This window comes from Anas acuta, chromosome 1 (genome assembly GCF_963932015.1).
Source record: "Anas acuta chromosome 1, bAnaAcu1.1, whole genome shotgun sequence".
Taxonomy (NCBI): Eukaryota; Metazoa; Chordata; class Aves; order Anseriformes; family Anatidae; genus Anas; species Anas acuta.
In genome coordinates, this window is record NC_088979.1 from 51,530,434 (window position 1) to 51,551,176 (window position 20,743).

The following is a 20,743-nucleotide window of genomic DNA, read 5'->3' on the forward strand; positions in this document are numbered from 1 at the left end:
GCCACAGAATTCTGCAAAGTGGTTAATTTTAGTGTCTGTATTTTGAGTTTTGATATATTAGCATGTTAGAACCAATGTTTTACTTACTATGTAAATTCTTTCTTGAATGAGAATATATCTGGCTTCCATTGCTTCTTTTGCACATATCTGTCTATGAAGTAAATTTTGTCCTTCTCTGTACTTGTATCAGTTATGTAATGTCAAATAATATATGCAAATAATAATTTGTCTATTGTCCTGTAGTAAATATTGTAGCTGCATGTGCATTCACAAAAAACACTGGAAAACTTCAGATATAGTTCTGAACCTACCATGTGTGTAGCCTCTGGATGGTTTTACTTATTTGTTTTGTTTTGTTTTTAACCTGATATGTCATGCTTTTAGATAATCACTGTTTCACTTGTATTTAACAAAACCAAAATGAAGGACAGTTCATACACAAAAAATATGCAGAGATAAATGTTTCTTCCTTCAAAATGTAAACAACTCTTTTCTTGTTAAAGTTTGCAGTAAAATTAAAGCAACAATAAATAACACAACTTTGTGGAATGAAGTAATTATATTCTGCTATATTTCTTTTCTATTAAAAATATGTGCACAAAATTAATGCATCTCATTAAAATGCAATGTTGGTGCCATGAGAATTGAGTTAATATAAACTAGAAGATGACTCTCTGAGAGCAGAATAACTTACTAAATCATCTTTGTGTGTGTATTTGTGTGTTGAAATAGCTATACTCTTCGCGTGGTTGGCAGTGGAATCAAAGCTCAGTTTGGGAATCCAGAAGTAAAAGTGAAAGGAACAGATCCTGTAATAAATCAAATTATCGACAAGCTGAAACATATAATTCAGGTAAGCTTCTTTTACCTATAAATATAATATAATATTAAAGGCAACTCTAGTGAAAGTATGAATATACTGTACATTAAAGGGTAATTGTTAATTCAAGTCATTGCTCAATGTATGTCAACACCAGGAAAAAAAAAATCTGCTCCCTCTCACTTCAGTTATTGGAAATGATGTAGTCAAAAAATTTGCATATGGTAGAGAAGTGTAGGAAGTAAGAATTTGTCAGCTGGGCCACCTGTACCTGTGAGTACTAGTATAGCATTTCATTAAGTGTACAGAAGAACAAACAGAATAATTTAGGGATATTAACTGGGTTAACATTTAAAAACAGTAAAACATAATTTCCCTCATCCATCTATACTAAATTGAGATTCTTTCTTAATCAGTCTGGCTGCAAGGTTTATTGTTTATTAATCAGATAGAAACACTAGAAAGTTTGAATAGCATGCTTGCTAAACAAGTTGGTGTTCATTGAATATTTGTGAGTTACTAAATTTAAGGCTTATAAAGCAGTCAGTTCCAATATGATCCTGCACAACTGTAGAACTGTAATACATTTAAGATTACATGTATGTTTTGTTATACTGTTATCATCTGTATCATGGATAGCCATAACTACAGGACGAAAACCTGACTCTGTTGAAAGCAACAGTAAGTTTGCTGACAATTCTGTATTTCAGTTAGAAAATAAAATTTTCCACCATGATCTGAAGCCTGAATGATAAGAACTACTTTACTAGCATTTCTTGTCATGGACCCATCTAGTCCAGCAACCTCTTATCTGCACTGGTGAAAAGAGACTGTTCAGGGAGGCCATGCAAGCTTGGCAGCCTTACCTTCTCCATTCCCCTTCTCTACCTCTCTACCTCTCTCTACCTCTCTCTAATCAGCTCTTCCTTGCCTAGTGCATTTAGTTCCATTTAAAGACTGCTCCTTTAATTTTGTTTTTCCATCTTCTTGACAGCTGCTTTTAAGTACAGTTTCCAAAATGGTTTCTTGAGTTGAAATAAGCAAGCCATTCTAACATTACTGATAACTTCATGGTGAACTCTCTGGGTTCTTATTTCACTATTGGTAAAAAAATATCTGACAACAAAAGGACAGAATTGGTGAAATAGTAAATAAACAAATAAATAGAATCTTTTCCATCTGTAGGGTTGTTCTCTGGGATAAGTGGAATCCCGATTCAAGCTCAAAGGCAGTCATTTTTCCTTCCTCCTAAAATAAAATATTGTATTTAGCCCTCCAGCTTCAGCATGCTTTTGTCTCTACTTCTTATTAAAATTGTGACTACCATGGTAAGAAAATAAATATAATTTTGCTTCCAAATAGATGCTATGACTTAATTAAGAACTAAAAATTACTCTACAAAGAAATATGTTGCAAATCTTACTGGGTAAGTCTCAAGGTCTTTTATTTGTCAGGAATGTTGTCCTTTGATATTAAACCTGCACAGTATAGTTTATTGTATTGTTTTCTTCTAGAGGCTAGGATTTGTGTTGTTTCCTTCTTAGGTGAGGATCTAAAGAAATGGAATAGAACAATTCCATTATAAGGCATTTCATTTTCAGAGCTTATTTGTCCTTGTCCCAGAAGACTGGTGAGGGTCTTGGAAAGAAGAATTTATAATCTACATACTGCAAGTCCTACTAACTTGCAAATATATTATCTTTCTATATCATAGTTTCCTTTCTTGTAGCTCTGAGTATGGAAATAGGGTCAGTGGATAAAGAGACCATCAAATACCTTAGAGACCCAATATATAACTGTTTTTCCTCAGATAAAAGGGCTGAAGAAACTGCAGAAAAAGCTTTCTTCTCTAGCTTTTACTGCTTGGAAAAGGAGGATGGGGAGGGTAAATTAGAGATTCAAATACAAAAGATCACCTTTTTGTCCTTTGTGATATGAAAAGGATGAATCACATATTAAGCTTGCGAAGGAGAGATTAAATAAGGGGAGCTTAATGGATTGTGGTGTCACCTCTTGTGTATAAGTCCTAGTTCTATCTACTTAATTCCAGCACTCTATCTGAGTAGTATTATGCAATACAAAAACTTTAACAGGTAATTTTGTAGAAAAAAATCATATTTGTCCTACTTTTCATAATTAATAATTCCTGTAATCTATAAAGGTTTATATAGTTTAATTTAGTTTTAAGGCTGGCAACATGATGTGTAACCTTCTATTTGTGTAGGAAACTATATATATTTCTATAAAAATTCCATGTTGCTGTAACCTTGCTTTCTAATAAGTCCATTTTTGTTATTTGTGTTTTATATGGAGCATGAAATGTGGCAATTTGATCTCTGCATTAGGAAATGGAAATGAGTGGTAATTCAGGTTTATATGACCTTTCACATCAGCCTTTAAACACCATACAAAATATCAAAGCAGCATTGCTCTCTGTCTCATGATGCTATTGGAGGATATGGCCCTTCCTTCCAATCATGGTTAGAGCTGTGTGTAAGTGTAGTCTGATTTTCTTCTGCTCGTATAGCCTGTCATGGTACCAAGACCTTCAGAAATGAAAAGCCTCTAACATGTGGTGAATATCAGTATCCAGAAAAGAATCAGAGGTTTTGTTTCTGGTACTTCACACAATAAATACGGTGAAATGCACTGAAATGTTATGTAATCAGTGATAGCATAAAACATTTATTTGCAGCTGGGATAGGATTCATTTCTGTAATCAAACACACACATTGAGGTGTTTAAGCTTCCCTCATATGCAGGTCTAGTTCATGAAGCTTAGAGAGCTGTTCATTTGGCCAAATCTCAGTGTATGCTTCAGGATAAGAAAAGTAGGTCTTTAGCCTCAGATTATATAAAATGAGTTTGGGTATATTGCCCACATGTTGGCATCTACATTGTAAACACCTGCAGTTAAGTGCCTGATCTGAAGGATTTCACCTTGTGTCGTATTTCTGAGCCCTTTCCAAGAGAATGCCAGTTGGAAAACACAAACTAGAAATGTGTCCTTTTCTAATTCTAACAAATAGTTAGCAGGTACACTGTATCTTCTTATTCTACCACTACATTCTGCTTTTTCAAAGGGTATGTTGCACCACAGAATTATCAAACCATAAAACAACCTAACGTCTGCTGGAAAATTAAGCCTTTTGCTTTTGCAGGTGTCTGAGTTGGTCTGAAGTGCATGTACTTAGGATATGTTTTTATTTGTTTGGTTTTTAATTTTCGTGAAATGATTGAGACCTTAGGTACAGTTCAGAGAGTCAGGAACTCAAAAAGATATGTCCAAACGTTTGGGGAGCTCCTGACACAATTCTGATTTTATGATTATGTAGTCTTTTCTAATCATTAAAAAAAAAAAAAAAAAAAAAAAAGGTAAATTATAGAAAGACTAGTTTGAAGAGGATGAACAGTCTGGTATTTAGAGTACATAATTAAACTCAGATTCAGAAATACATCCTGATTATATTTTGCCCTTCTAGAACAGAAAAAGTAACTATCTCTGCTATGAAGAGGTAGAAGAAATACATTGTCTTCTGAAATGTTACTTTCTCTTTGTCATCAAAGCAGATGACCCCTTTTCTCACGAATTGCACTACATTTTTTCTTTGTACTTTCAATGATCTGAGCAGGAGAGTAGGAGTGAAGTTAATATTTGGAGATGTAAAGGGAGGGCTCATTCAAGGAAGACCTAGCAAGCTCTCAGAAAATCAGACTATACATATTTATTGTCAAATGGCTAAATATTATCAAGTAGCAAAAGAAGAACAGATACATTAAAATTTGCTTCCTGTTCATCTTTAATGTGTACATGAGAAAATAGATCAAATACTATTTTGACCTGACTGTAGAAACGAATAAGGGTCTCCTAGTATTTCCTCTTTTCTTACTGGGTAGATATACAAGCATGTAAAAATCCCTAGCCAAGAATCTACTTCAAAATATGTAAATTTTTGGTGCTTAAACATAGTCTCTGTTTTCTAGGTTCTATTAATTACAAATTTTAAACTCATTGCTTAAATCTGTTGCTTAAAGGAGAACATCTCTTCCCAGTAAGGTTTGGTTTCTGGGCTACTGTGCTAGGGTTAAGTTCACAGACTTTATGGCAGAGACCTTTTCAGTATATGCCACAATGGCCCATATGTCATTTCTCCTTTGTGAGAGGCTCACAGTAAACCTCCTTCTTTTTCTGTAAATAGTGGATTTACCAAAAATCAATAGCACTTTTGATTCCATTGGACCCTGACTGCTATAATCTGTGCTCTGGACTCCACAGGTTCGTACTCCCAGCAGTGAAGTACAATTAGAGGAGCTAGCATGAATTCAGGTGAACCAGTCAGTGATGAAAAGGGTTTGACAAAGTCACCTTCTTTTGTAAAAATCCTTACTTGTACAGTCTGGTGTTTTGGAGAGCTTTTTAAATGATGGGCTCTTCCTCATTCATTTATCTTCACGGTAGGCCAACATTAGGTTCAGTGCATATTCTCTTATGTACTGAAATCAGTAGCTATCACTCTTATTTAATAGGCAATCATGGTAAGCAAAGTCAGTTGCATATGGCAGTGATAATAATGGTAATTATTTTTCTTTCTTCCCTAATAATTTAAAAACATGATTTATCTTGCCTGCAAGTACAAATACTAAGGTTATGAAGTAAGTATGATATTTTGGTGCTGTGATTACAGGCAATTGGATCTTGGTCATTTCAATGTATTTCTTCTTTTAAAAGATAATCTCAGAGAGACACTTTTTTGAAAATAATAGCCATTCCTTGGAGCTCATATTAACAGGTGAAATAAAGACTTCCTAATTTTAGAAAATCCTGCCATAGTAGAAAATACCACTGTGTATATCTGACAATATGAGGCAGACAATCTCCCTGTAGAGATTTCCAGAGGCACCTTCTTCTCTATTGACTATACTGGAAATTTAAACACTTCGGTTAGGATTAATAGTTTCCTATTTCTGGGTGTAGCAAAAGATGAGCTTGAACTTATCTGGAAGGGATCACGTCTTACATTGCAGAACCCCTGTATCACTAGCTGATATATATGGATTGATACTTATTTTTTCCATGAAGGGCTGAAAAATGTCACTAATGGAAAAACTATCTGATCATAACTAGCAAAATTTATTCCGAAATGAGAATAATATAGTATTTTTGTTATTGATAGAAATTCTAAAAGCCAAAGGGAGACTAAACCCAGCATTCAAATGACTAACTATAAAAGCTGAATGGGTTTGTGAAATAAATAGTATCAGATTAAAGAATTTTCAAGATCATGCGGCAGTAAATGAAGCCTAAATTTTGGCAAAATTTGTGACTAACTATGCTATGACAAATGGAAAAGTTGTACAGTGCAGATTTGTAAGAGTACATATTTTTGTGTGTGTCATCAGCAGAAGGCAGTCCAAAGCCAGTAATCATAGCATCAACATCAACTGGAGAAGGTCCCAGATAACTGGAGACTTGCTAACATGATGCCCATGTATAAGAAGGCTCATAAGGAGTATCTGGCCTGATAGCCTGACCTTGGTGCCAGGGAAGGTTATGAAACAAATTATCTTGAGTGCAATCACACAGCATGTGCAAGACAGGTAGGAAATCAGTCCCAGTCAGCATGGGTTCATGAAAGACAAGTCCTGCCTGAGCAGCCTCATCCCCTTCTATGACCAGGTGACCTGCCTGGTTGATGAGGGAAAGGCTGTTATGTAGTCTACCTAGACTTCAGCAAGGCCTTTGACATGGCCCCCGACAGTATTCTCCTGGAGAAGCTGATAGCCCATGACTTAGACAGGTACACTCTTTGCTGGGTTAAAAACTGGCTGGCTGGGCAGGCCCTGAGAGTGGTGGTGAATGGAGTTAAATCCAGCTGGTGACTGGTGTCGTGGTTCCACTCAAGTGGGCAGCTGAGCTCCATCACAGCCACTCTCTCACTGCCCCTCCTCAAAGAGGAATGGGGAGAAAATATGTGAAAAGAGCTCAAAGGTTGAGATAAAGCTGAGAAAATCACGCAGTAATTATTGTAACGGACAAAACAGACTCGGCATAGGGAGATAGTAAGATTTATTGCTCATTACTAACAAGCTAGAGAAGTGAGAAACAAAGGAAAGAAACCAAAAGCACCTTCCCCTCATCTACCCTCTTCCACCTCCTCACCCCAAGTGGCGCAGGGGAACGGGGGAATGGGGTTATGGTCAGTCTACAGTGCTTCTTCTCTGCCGCTCCTTCTCGGTCACTCTCATCCCCTGTGCTGTGGGGTCCCACCCACGAGATACAGTCCTTAATGAACTGATCCGGCGTGGGCTTCCCACAGGCAGCAGCTCTTCCAGAACTGCTCCAGATACGGGTCCGTACCACGGGGTCCATCCCTCAGGAGAAAACTGCTCCAACCTGGCTCCCCCATGGGCAGCAGCTCCTGCCAGGTCACCTGCTCCTGCGTGGTCTCCTCTCCATGGGCTACAGGTCCGTCCTGGAATCTGCTCCGGCAGGGGTCTTCCACAGGCGGCAGCCTCCATCGGTGCAGGGCCACCTGCTCCACCGTGGTCTCCTCCATGGGCTGCAGCATGGAACCCTGCTCCACCGTGGTACTCCATGGGCTGCAGGGGGACAGCCTGCTTCACCATGGTCCTCACCACAGGCCGCAGGGGACTTCTGCTCCGGTGTCTGGAGCACCTCTCCCCCTCCTTCTTCACTGACCTTGGTGCCTGCAAGGCTGTTTCTCACTCCCTTGACTCTCCCGGCTGCTGTGTGGCACAGCGTTTTTTTCCCCTGTCTTAAATATGCTCTCACAGAGGTGCAAAACAACATCGCTTATTGGCTCAGCTCTGGAAAACAGTGGGGCCCTTACCAAACAACTGGTCACAAGCGGTGTCCCCCAGGTGACGGTCAGTGTTGGGGCTCATTCTCTTTAATATCTTTATTGATGATATGGATGAGGGAATTGAGGGCACCCTCAGTAAGTTTGCAGATGACACCGAGTTTGGGGGAAGTGTCAAGGTGCCAGAGGGTAGGAAGGCCCTGCAGAGGGACCTGGACAGGTTGGATCAATGGGCAGAGGACAATCGGATGAGGTTCAAAATGGCTAAGTGCTGGGTCCTGCACTTTGGCTACAACAACACCATATAGTGCTAGAGGCTTGGGGCAAAGTGGTTGGAGAGATGTACAGAGGAAAAGGATCTGTGGGTGCTGATTGATGCTCGCCTGAACATGAGCTGGCAATGTGCCTGGGTAGCCAAGAAGGCCAACGGCATCCTGGCTTGTGTCAGGAATAGCGTAGGCAGCAGGACCAGGGAGGTGATCGTCCCCCTGTACTCAGCTTGGGTGAGGCCACACCTTGAGTGCTGTGTTCAGCTGTGGACCCCTCAGTACAAGAAAGGCATTGAGGCCCTGGAGCGTGTCCAGAGAAGGGCTACAAAGGGTCTGGAGCACAAGTCCCATGAGGAGCGGCTACAAAGGGTCTGGAGCACAAGTCCCATGAGGATCGGCTGAGGGAACTGGGGTTGTTTAGTCTGGAGAAGAGGAGGCTCAGGGGAGACCTTATTGCTCTCTCCAGCTACCTGAAAGGAAGTTGTGGGGAGCTGGGGGTCAGCACCTTCTCACAGGTAACTAGTGATAGAACTAGAGGGAACAGCCTCAAGTTACAGCAGGGGAGGTTCATTTTGGAAATGGGGAGACATTTCTTCACAGAAAGAGTGGTTAGGCGTTAGAATAGGTTGGCCAGGGAGGTGGTGGAGTCACCATCCTTGGGGGTATTTAAGGAAAGGTTGGACGTGGTGCTTAGGGACATGTTTTAGTGGGTGATATTGGTGGTAGGGTGATGGATCAGATGATCTTGGAGGTCTTTTCCAACCTTAATGATTCTATGAATCTATGATTGGACCTATGGGCTATTAAATCTAATACCATGTTCTATTTTTACCTATTGTCAGAGACTCCCTACGGATGACTCAAAAATTTTAGTGGCAGAAATGTAGTTAATTTGGCCTCCTTAAGTAATTTTGTCTATTTCTTTCCTTATGCATCTAAACATTTCTTACTTTCTTCTGACTACATGTGCACACCAAGCATAGGCTTTGGTTAAAAATGATGTCTATAGCCTTTAAGTGAATGAATAGGTGCCACTACTTTAAAAGACATTAAATATGACAACTATTTTTCCTTTACTAGTGGTCATTATTACTGTGTTGTAAGCACTGCGTTTGACCATGCCATCAATTGTCTATTTACCTGTCTCAAAAATATCACAAAAATAGTAACGTAGGATTTTATTTATTTATTTATTTATTTTTAAGAAAAGGTTTTATTAATAGGACACAACACGGGCAAATTAATATATGTTTTTGTGAAAGCCAAGTACATATTAGAAGTGGTGATGGAACACATTGCCTGAGTTCTCAACTATACATACAAAGAACTGTTTTTTTAAATTATTCATATGCAAGATGTGGTACTTGCAGTTGCACTTCCCTTTGATCACTGATAACATGTTTGTGCCTTCTTTAGCGTTATGATAATTGCCTAACAGTTAAAATCCCTCTGCCTCTTAGAACAGTTCAAACTGCTGTATAAATTTAATGAATTATATATTCTGATGACTTTATTCATGACTGAAATGCAGTTCTTTCTCATGGAACAAGTGAATTCTGAAGTGTACAGCATTTAACATTCAGATACTTAGGGCCTTAGTTTGATATACTCTTCAGAAACAGGAACAAGCTCTTGAAACACACTTTCAAAACGTTGTTTATTTCCTCTACTCAAAAATTTTTTGTTGCTATATTTTAGCCTGCACTTTGCACCGTTCTATAACAGGTATCCCATTGAGGTAATTGGGAAGTAAGATTTGAGTGCACTTTGTGCAACAGTGATACAACATTCACTTGTGCTAGATTTGATTTCATCTGTTTGCACCTAAACTGCTTATTTATTATTTTTGTTTCTTTTTCAATGGGAAAGACTGTTGCACAAGTTTTGTTTTGTTTTTTCATATTACAAATGCATAGATTTTTTTTCTGCCTTTTCCACTTTTTTTTTTTTTTCCTTCTAAAATTATCACACTCCTGCAGGTAGAGAACAGCTCGGTATCTTCATTACTTTTTTTTTTTTTTTTCCAGTGATTTGTTGGCTCTCCCTTTAATTTTTTATGTGTTTGCTTCTTCTTTCATTGTATTTCTGTAATTAATACAATACTACTGTCATGCTACAAACCCTTGGACAAATTCCATCTATGGCAAGGCATGATAGCAGAATTATGTGTCATCATATGAGGATATTCATACTTGACAGAAAAACTTATTCTGTATTTGTTGTAAGCTGTTCCTGTTTTGTTTGTTTGTTTGTTTGTTTGTTTTGGCACATCTAAAGATGGCCAAATCAATTTGGCTTATCACATAGTATTAATTTAACTATTAGCTGAAGTTATGTTAAATATTTTGAGTATTACCATTATTCATAAAATATTGACATAATTTCCACAGAGTAGGAAATAGCTAGGGATGAGATGGGAAATTATTTTCTGAGTTACATCCTCCTCCTTTTACAATACATTTCAACCTCAAAAATAAATATTAAAAGTTCAGGATTGCTGGTGTTTTCTAATCTCGAGTGAAAAGTTTCTATCAACAGTTCTGAGATTATAATGAAGTTATTTGTTCTTTTTGTTGTTCACAAAGGTAACCTTTCTTTTGCTGAAATTCAAAACACTAAAATTTATGTGAACATTCTAAGATGATTGCATGTCCTATGTGTAATAAACTATGTGTAATCTCAGACCTATATGGTGTACAGAATGAAGATAGAGAAGGAAAAAGTGATTATGAGGGCATGAAGATGAGAACATGCATCTCCCAATGTTGGGATGGTCATTGATGGTCATTAACCGCATAGTGTTTTTTTGTTTTTGTTTTTGTTTTTGTTTTGTTTTTTTCCCAGTAATAAAAGCTCAATAATCTTTTTTCCTGCTTTATTTTGTTTTTCACTAGGAAGCTTACCAACATTATTAAAGGCTAATCGAAGTTCCAGTCATTTAGCACAAATGATTTAAAATACTATTTGTACTTAAATGAAAAGCTTTTGATTTTCCTAAATGTGACTAACAAAAGAAAATAATGTACATTTTACAGAGCTTTCTGGAACTATAGCTAAGGTCCAAATTTGTGTAAAGCTAATTGAAAACAAAACAAAACAAAACAACACAACTTACATTTGTATTTTTATTATTTTTTATCCTCCTTTTGCTTATAAAACAGTGCACAGTGAGAAAACATGCACATTGATGCAACAGGGAGGTACTATCAATTCTTATCCATTTAGTGCAGAAAACAGTGGCACAGAAAACAAGACAGACTTTTCCAGCAATATTAGGTGGACAGCGACACTAAACAATTATTAATTATGGTGCAGATTCTCTCTACAAAAGCCTATTTTGCACCTAAATTGCTTCCTGCTATAACTGGTAAAAACTGCTTGTACTAGGGTTTCTCAGCAAACGAGAAGTATTGTTCTATCTTCTTAAGTACAATATTAAGTGAAGGAAGGAGGGTTTTGAGATTTTTGGATTTTTTCTATGGCAATATAGAATATGGTCAGGGCACAGGTTTTTTGATGCTTACTTTAGAAAATCTGTTCTACTTTACTGTCTGCAAAACCATGAAATTTTATTTTTTTTTTATATTATAATTTATCATTTATGCTCCTTGACTCTGATAAAAATTTATTTATTCATTTATTTTTTAATACTTTCAGATTCCCCATAACTGTGGCCATAGATAATAAAACTAAAAGGGGTTTTGTTCCCGTACCACATGAAAATAATGGCAATTTTGAAAGTGAAAAGGAGCTTCTGATGCCCTTAATACCCAATCTCAGTTTAGAAAAGAAATGGAATATACATATTGATATATAATAGGACAGACTATAGAGTACTATGCAGTAGTACAATGGCGCATACTCTGGACATTGTCTCGGGACACTTTTAGTAGACAATAGTTTTAGGGAGCAGTATTGTGGATTACTTTTGCTGTTGGCCTTTACATTTAGAGAATCATTTGCTTTGCAATAGCAACCATGCCAATTAGTGTACAATCAACTGGAAATGAGGTTAGGAATTCAGCTTGAAAGTGACCTGCCTAATGGAATCTGGATTTGTTTAAAAAGTTTTTCTTTTTTATGATTGAAGAACCACATCCACTTCTTCTCATGTGGAACAACAATTGTACTTTGCAGAGGTGCATGCAAGCATCAGCTACTTGCAGTACGAACTGCATTATTCATTGTTTTCATTACTTGTATATCAATACACACACCATGGGAAATGAACAGGAAGAACTGGAGATTTGCGTGCGGTCACGAGGCTATGATCTTATTGCAATTACAGAGACATGGTGGGATATCTCATATGACTGGAATGCTGTCATGGAGGACTACAATCTAGGAAAGACAGGCCAGGAAGGCAAGGTGGTTGAGTTGCTCTTTATGTGAGAGAGCAACTTTAATACATCAAGTTCTGCCTAAGGATGGATGAAAAGCAAGCTGAGAGTTTACAGGTAAGGATTAACAGTCAGGCTGCCATGGCTGTTGTGGGAGTTTGCTACAGGCCACTTGATAAGGAAGAGGATGTAGATGAAGCCTTCTACATATAGCTGGAAGTAGCCTCACAATCACAAGCCTTTGTTCTAATAGGGGACTCTAACCATTCTGTTATCTTCTAGGCAGATCACACAGCTAGGCACAAATAGTCCAGGAGGTTCCTGCAGTGCATTGACGACCACGTTTTGGCACAGGTGGTGGAGAAGCTGACAAGGAGATGTGTGCTGCTGGACCTTGTACTAACAAACAAAGAAGGTCTGGTTGGAGATGTGAAGGTCAGGGGCAACCTTGGCTGCAGTGCCCAGGAAATGGTGGGGTTCGGGATCTTGTAAGGAAGAAGCAGAGCAATAAGTAGGATTGCAGCCCTGGACTCTTGGAGTTCAAACTTGGGCCTCTTCAGGGACCTACTTGGAAGAATCCCATGGGTTATGAACGAAGAAGAAAGGGGGGTCCAAGAGAGCTGGTCACTATTCTAACATCACTTCCTCCAAGCTCAAGACTCATGTATCCCTATGAGTAGGAAGGCAAGCAAAGGGGGCAGGAGACCTGCATGAATGAGCAAAACTCAAACAGAACAAGTATGCAACATCCCCTGCAAGGAAGCGCAGAGACCCACCAGGAGCTGGCAGGGCACATTATAGTAGGAGAATGTTACGGGCCATCTGATCAAGATCAAGCAGATGAGGCCTTCTACAGACAGATAGAAGCAGCCTCACATTTGCAAGCCCTGGTTCTCATGGGGGACTTCAAGCACCCTGATATTTGTTGAAGGGACAACACAGCAGGGCATAGGAGGTTCCTGGAATGTGTTGATGTTAAATTCCTTCTCCAAGTAATAGAGCGGCCAATGAGGAGAGGTGCTATGATGGACCTCATTCTCATCAACAAGGAGGGGATGGTGGGGAATGTAAAACTCAACGTCAGCCTTGGCTGCAGTGATCATGAAATGGTTCAGTTTGTATTCAGAGAACACTAAGGAGTGAGCACTGCAAGCTCACTACACTGGACTGTGGGAGAGCAGACTTTTGCCTCTTCATTCTGGTCTGCTTGGTATAGTACCATGGGTATGCGTGGTAGAGTACCATGAGACAAAGCCCTGGTGGGCATATGGAGGAGCCTGAGGTACCCAATGTCTATTTTGCCTCAGACTTCACCAACAAAAGTTCCAGCCACATGGCCCAGTTCCCAGAAGGCAAAGGCAGGGACTGTGAGAATGATGAACTGCCCAGTGTAGAAGATCAAGTTTGAGACCATTTATGGGACCTGAAGGTTCCATACACATGTCCATGGGACCAGATGAGATACATCTACAGGTCCTGAAGGAACCATTGGATGAAGTTACTAAGCCCCTATCAATCATATCTGATAAGTCATGGCAGTCCGGTGAAGTTCCCAATGACTGAAAGAGGGGAAGCATAACCCCCATTTTTAAAAAGGAAGACCCAAGCAACTACAGGCCTGTCAGTCTAACCTGTTCTCTGTGCTCTCATAGAGCACAGAGAACAGTTTCCTCCTGGAAACTGTGCTGAGGCACACAGAAAATTAGGAGGTGATTGGTGACATCCAACATGGCTTCACTAAGGAAAGATCACAACAGGAGGAACTGGTGGCCACAATATCCTTCTCTCTAAATTTGAGATACATGCATTTGGTGAATGGACCAGTGGGTAAGGAATTGGCTGGATGGTTGCACTCAACAGATTTGCAGTCAACAGCTCAATGTCCAGGCAGAGATCAGTGACAAGTGGTGTCCCTCATGTGTCTGTCTTGGTAACAGAGCTGTTTACTGTCTTTACCAATGACGTAGACAGTGGGATTGAGTGCACTCTCAGCAAGTTTGAAGATGACATCAAGCTGTTGATACAACAGAAGGAGGGAATGCCATCCAAAGGGACGTGGGCAAGCTTGAAAAGTTGGCTCATGTGAACTTAATGAGGTTCAACAAGGACAAGTGCAAGGTGCTAAACCTGGGTTGGGGCGATCCTAGGCATGAATACAAACTGGATGAAGAACTCATGGAGAGCCGCCCTGCAGAGAAGGACTTGGGAGTTCTGGTGGATGAAAAGCTGTGAGCCAGCCCAGAAGGCCATGCAGCCCATGCTTGCAGCCCAGAAGGCCAACTGCATCCTGGGCTGCATCAACAGAGGGGTGGCCAGCAGGCCAACAGAGGTGATTGTCCCCCTCTGCCCTGCCCTTGTGAGACCCCACCTGGAGTGCTGCATCCATGTATGGGGCCTCCAGCACAAGAAGGATGTGGACCTGTTAGAATGGGTCCAGAGGAGGGCCACGAAGATAATCAGATGGCCAGAGCATCTCTCCAATGAAGACAGGCCGAGAGAGCTGGGGCTGTTCAGCCTGGAGAAGAGAAGGCTCCGGGGGAACTTTATTGCAGCCTTTCAGTACTTATATTTGGGCTTATAAAAAAGATGGCAAGTGGCTTTTTACAGAGGCAGATATTCATGGGACAAGGGGGAATGGTTTTAAACTAAAAGAGGGGAGATTTAGATTAGAGGTTAGGAGGAAATTCTTCATTCAGAGAGTGGTGAGGCACTGGAACAATTTTCCCAGGGAAGCTGTGAATGCTCCATCCCTGAAAGTGTTTAAGACCAGGATGGATGAGGTTTTAGCAACCTTGCCTAGTGGAAGGTGTCCCTGACCATTGAAGGGGGGTTGGACTAGGTGATCTTCCAACTCAAACCATTCTATGATCCTATGATGATTCTACAATAAAGGAATAAAAGTTAGAGGTTTTTTTTTCTTCTTCTTTCTTCTTCTTTTTTTTTTTTTTTTTTTTAAAGAAATAAAAGTTAGAGAATAAAAAAAAAAATAGAGTGATAAAAGTTAGAATTAAATATTCCCAAACTGACATACTTGGGACAATAGATTTGGGAAAGGAAAGAGAGGTGTAGACTTTCATATGAAAAGAGGCTTTAAAAGATTTAAGTACAGCAGGAAATCAACTCTCTAGCCAGAAGAGAAAATCAAATTAGTGATTCTAACTTATGAAATCTGATACATATCATAAAACCATCGCACAGCTTCATTGACAGTCTCTTCTGAGTAGGGGCTCAGCAAGCAAATATCACATCTGTATGGAAGATATCAACAAAAAATTGAGAAGCATCTTACTATCTCTTTTAATACTAATTAATGTCAGATGTAGTCTGTCAATATCATAAAAAAATTAGCTAAATAATTTGTATGAAGCAAACTCATTTAAAATGAAAAAAAAAAAAAAAGAGTTGGATTCGTAACTGGAATTAGAGTAGATACCATTAAGATCTAAGTGGCACTTAGAAACTCTAGTCTTACCAGTACTATGGAAATTACTGAGTGAGCAGTTCCTCTAGGCTGATGTATTAAGGGAATAAGCAAGATGACTGTGCCGTGTGTACATTCCTGTGTTACTGCTTGATGATCAGTACTTTCTCCACTTTAATTTACTGGTTGTGGATTCTGTATAGCAGCAGAGATCATTTCAAAGATAATCACATTTCTGTAAGTGTTGATAAAATGGAAATATATTACCTCTTGCCAGTCCAAGTTCTACAGCTTTGGTAAGCTCTACTGTGTGAACTTGTACGTTAGTAACACCAAATAATACACATTGAACAGTTATTATAAGTGCTGTAACCACAAAAACAGGTTGTCATCAACTACAAAACAGAAAGTCAAAGGAAACAGTCTTTAGCGGTTATCATAAAAATATTTTTAGAATACATGCAATGCTCACTGTGCAAAGCTATGGGATCTAAAACAAAGCAGGCACCACAGTAGTACAACACTACAAAAAAGGAACTGTAGCAGTATTTCAGTGTTATGCAGTCACTGAGAAGAAAGTTGATGTCAACAGACTTTTTGAATTGAAAAGTGAAACATCATTTTTGCGCATACTGAGTATTTCCTATTTGAGACAGGTTATTTCCTTCTATTCTCAGCTCTGGGAAATCCTCCAAGTCAGTGGCCTGTAGACAGCAGTACAGAGCAAGTCATTTGCCGCAGGTATCATCATAATTTGTTCTACTTGTCAGCCTGTGCAATAAGCAATGCATTCTGCAGGCACAAGAAATAGTCTGGAAAACAATCTGTTACTTTGATATCTTATAAACAAAAATCCCGTGTTATCTATGAGAGCTGTTTGTTGCCTAAAGAACTCATTTGCCTAGTCTTTTTCACTCTGTAAATGTAGAAAATTGTAGAAGATCATGATAGTATTATGCACTGGCATTAAACTACTTTTCACTCCTGTGATGTGCATGTGAAATCTATTTTTATGAATTTATATATCTATATTTTAAACTATACAATATATTTAGGACACACATTTTGCTCAGCAAAGCCTTGCTGTTATCTTGAGAGAGCCAGCCAGCAACTGGTTGAAGAATCAGAGCTGAAGGGAAAGCATGTAGTTTACATGAAGCCTCATCATTCAGCATTATGGCTTAATGTGGCATAAACAAGCTGAGCTATGCAATTTTTAATTTAGTTTTTGTTTCAAGAGACAATACAGGCAGATGCAAATACTTCCTAGCAGATTGAAGTTAGTTCTTAGGTTTGTAGTGAAAGTATTTCAGGAAGGGGAGTATTAAACTCCTTAGTATTCAGCTGACTGATACATTGTAAAAACAAAAACCAACCAACCAACCAACCAACCAATCAAAAATGATTCTGAGTTGTTTCTCTAATAAGCACAGAATAAAAAAAAGGAAAATCATACACAGAGAAAAACTTGACAAGATTCATTACATATATAACAAATCATGGCTTTCGATATCAATATTCATATCAATATTGGTATTGAATAAATATTTATATATGTCTTTACAAGGCAGGTTAGTCACTACTTTTGAGAAGTCTTTTCAGATTTTATCTTTACAATGTATTACCAAACCACTTCATTATACAGGTGGTGTAGTTTCGTTCCTGAAGACACAGGGCTCATACCGTGCAAGACTGGTGAAGAGCTGAGTAGGTGTTGGAATCACCTGGGAATTTCAAGAATATTTCTTACTTTCCCAGCCTTAATTTTTATGAAGTGGTCTGCTATGCTAGGAGTCAAATGAACAGTCAGGCTCTCCTGGAATACTTGAAGTGTTTGCAGTGAAGATTGGACCTGATGACCTTTCAAGGTCACTTCCAACCCCTTCAATTCTGTGATTCTGTGATATGTGCTCACTGAACGTTGTGAGAAGAATATCAGATAAACCAGAGCATGAACCACAATATATTTAAGATCCTTTTGGAGGCAATCCACATTTTTATTGACACACACAGTTCCAGGTATTTACTCAATTAAGTAAATATTTACTGTATTTAGTACCAGAAAGATTGAGTACCAGATTTATTTTATTGGGAACAGAAAGATCTTAGGGTGTTCAAATTCATTAAGCATCTTCTATTAGAACAGACAATGGCTTTAAAAAATGCTAGGACCCTCCAGTCATGCTATTTTAAATTCAGTACCACAATTAAAAAATAATAATCTGTATATATAATTTAAAAATAAAAATAAAAAAGATCAAGCTGGAATCATTAAAAAAAAAAAAAAAGATAACTTGATTCTATGAAAAACCTTGATTGTCAAGTATCAGTTAGTTACTACAAATCATATAAAGATTGCATTTGTTATTGCTTATATTACTTCTAGTAATATATTACTATTACTAATATTCTGTGCAAAACCTTCAAGAAATCACTCGCTATTATGTTTGATTGTATTTCAATCCTTTTAAGGTAGTCTTATTTGAGGAGGTTGCTATCATCAGATTAGAAACCTAAAGTCAGGATTTATCTGGTGAAGTGCAAACATCTCCAGTTTCCAGAACCCACTTTCATAACTCAGTTACAGGATACTGGATTGGTCACGCTGTACCCTGAAAGTGTCTTTTTCTCTCATCTGACTATAGTTAAAATCTGCAGATGTTTACAAACATATATTTGTGTTTTGGTGTCTGAAATTAAGAGGTAATATGAACTGAATAATAGTCAGTTTGATATATCCTGAGGGAGTATGTGTGCAGAATTCACCTTCAAGAATTCCAGTTGCAAGAAAATAATTCTCATACACATCAGTGGGAAGATTTGTATCTTCTTATGCAGGAAGAGATCTCTTCAGTTACAAGCATTTGGGGAAGAGGAGTTTTATCAAGAAACGATGTTTTGTGCATAAATCTAAGAAATAGTAAAAATGACAGTTCAAGGGGATTCTAAGGAAGCTTTTATCTGGAGCTTTTAAAAAGAGAAAAAATATTTGTCTTAAGTGTCACAATTGAAAAGATTTTTTTTTTTAACTTTGTCTACTTTTTAGTATCTTACTGTATTTTCTATACTTTCAATTTCTGTGTTTTTTTTTTTTTTCTCTTTTTTTTTTCTTTTTAGTTTTCCTAGTGCTGTTTTTCAATGGGAAAAAAAAAAAAAAGAAAATTTTACAGAAATAAAAATAATTTTTTTCTAGAATAGTATTTTTACTGAAAAAAAAGAATGACTAAGAAACAGCAGTGAGTATCTGCAATTCTATATTGATATTTATATAATAGGTTCTCTTCAGAACTTTTCCCTTCACCATGCTTTTAATTTTTGATTCTGTTTTCAGTTTTAATAGAGATAACTGAAGATTTCTAATTTTGACAAATTTGTATATCTTGTCCACATCTTCCAAAGAATTGCATGTCAGCATGACTGTTTTGTGTTTGTGTGTACATGCATGTGCGTGTGTGTTTTGGTTATCGTTTTCAAAATAACAGTATTTTCTTGAACATTTCAGAAATTACAGTTAAAGACAATGTGAAAAAAAGAAGCTTTCTATGATTTTTCCAGGAAAGATTTAAAATACTTGTGTGTATATATATGTGTGTTTATAAATGCATACAGAAGAACTAATATTTATGAGAAAGGTATTCTTGCTCCCTATTGGTATATTGTATTTGATGCTGAGACTGCACTAGTGTAGTGTGTGAAGTTCTCAGGATATCAGTCAGGATATATTCTAAAGCTTTTGAAATTCTGATTTCTAGTTTTCTTTCATGTGCTGTGAATTATTCATGTTTTCATTTTGTGCATGGCTTAATGATCTGTTCTTTGTGTTCTGCCAGTCTTTCTGTCTATTCAATTCATACTCATATTTTTCTGAACTGCTGAGCCTGCACACGTCACATGTCAGACCCTTAATCATACTGTTTAAGTCCCTTGAATGCAGAAATCTATGTTTACCTTTCTCCTTATGCTCAAGGTATTAAATTTTACACCTTAAACTGCGCCTTAGACTGTTATGAGAACTGGTGGAGTTACCCCATTGATACTTCTTCATCAACTCTTGGAAATGCTATTTTGAATTGTTCCACACCCCCTGCACTCTAGGTGCCACAAGGTTCTCTCAGCTTCAGTGCATCCAGTTACTTCCCTTCCTCTACAAACAGACTTCTGTAAGGAGAGCATAACTGGTGGGGTGAAATGCAACTCTCCCCATGATACTAGAGGGCAACCATCCAGTTAGCTACTACTGTGCCAGCATCCTCCTGGCTCAGAGAATTTCGCAGTTGTGAGGGTGTGGAGAAGTAAGGTGAACAAAGTGTTTCTTGAGAACCTACAGGGAATGTATCTACACATAAGGGCCTGAAAAATGAAATAATTTTTAAAAATGGAGCAAGTGGAATATATTCCTTTTCATCCTTAGTGGTCTTAGATGTTATTTGTAACAAAAACCCTCAGAGAATTTTCAGAGAAAGTTTTAAACTACTGATGATCCATGTCATACCAAAAAAAAAAAAAAAAAAAAAAAAGTCTTATTCAGTTCCATTGCTGTTTTTGCTTCTAAATAACTGGGTTTAGATGATATACCTTGCAATATTTTTATTTTTAAAAAAAAAATTTCAGATGATTTTTCTAATATGAAAGACTTGTGTCTGTTTGAAGGGATCAATACTGCAAATAACAGAAAATTATTTTCATTAATACTTTTTATTTCTGGAAATTTTAGCTAAAGCACCATCTGATTACTTTCAAGGCTATTATCTGTCATAGACCAACATGGAATGTCATCTGCAAATCCTGAGACTGTGTTCTTTACCTTTGTACTTCTATATTGCACAGGAATGGGTGGCTCACATGTAAAGCTTTTTTTTTATTATTATTTTATTTATATTTATACAGCTCAGTGCTCCTTTTCCATCTCTTTCCTTCTCTGTTTTGTGTGCCAGTGTATTTAAAATAGCAAATTTCAAGCATTACAATAATTATTTTTGATTCCTACCTTTATTGCTTTCCAAGTTGTATGACAGTTCCATTATTCAGGATATGACATATGCAAGGTCCTTCAGGACAGGAAAATAGTTCAT

General features: G+C 37.8%; 1 protein-coding gene across 3 annotated transcripts in view; it reads left to right on the forward strand.

Annotated features, from left to right (window-relative positions):
• The window catches only part of GPC5 (glypican 5), a 730,379-nt gene that overhangs the window by 252,430 nt on the left and 457,206 nt on the right, over positions 1-20,743 (forward strand). For all 3 annotated transcript variants that reach the window (XM_068676960.1, XM_068676961.1, XM_068676966.1), the window contains exon 6: positions 733-853. In XM_068676960.1, the coding sequence (XP_068533061.1) occupies positions 733-853 (121 nt within the window). The remainder of the gene's footprint in view (positions 1-732; positions 854-20,743) is intronic.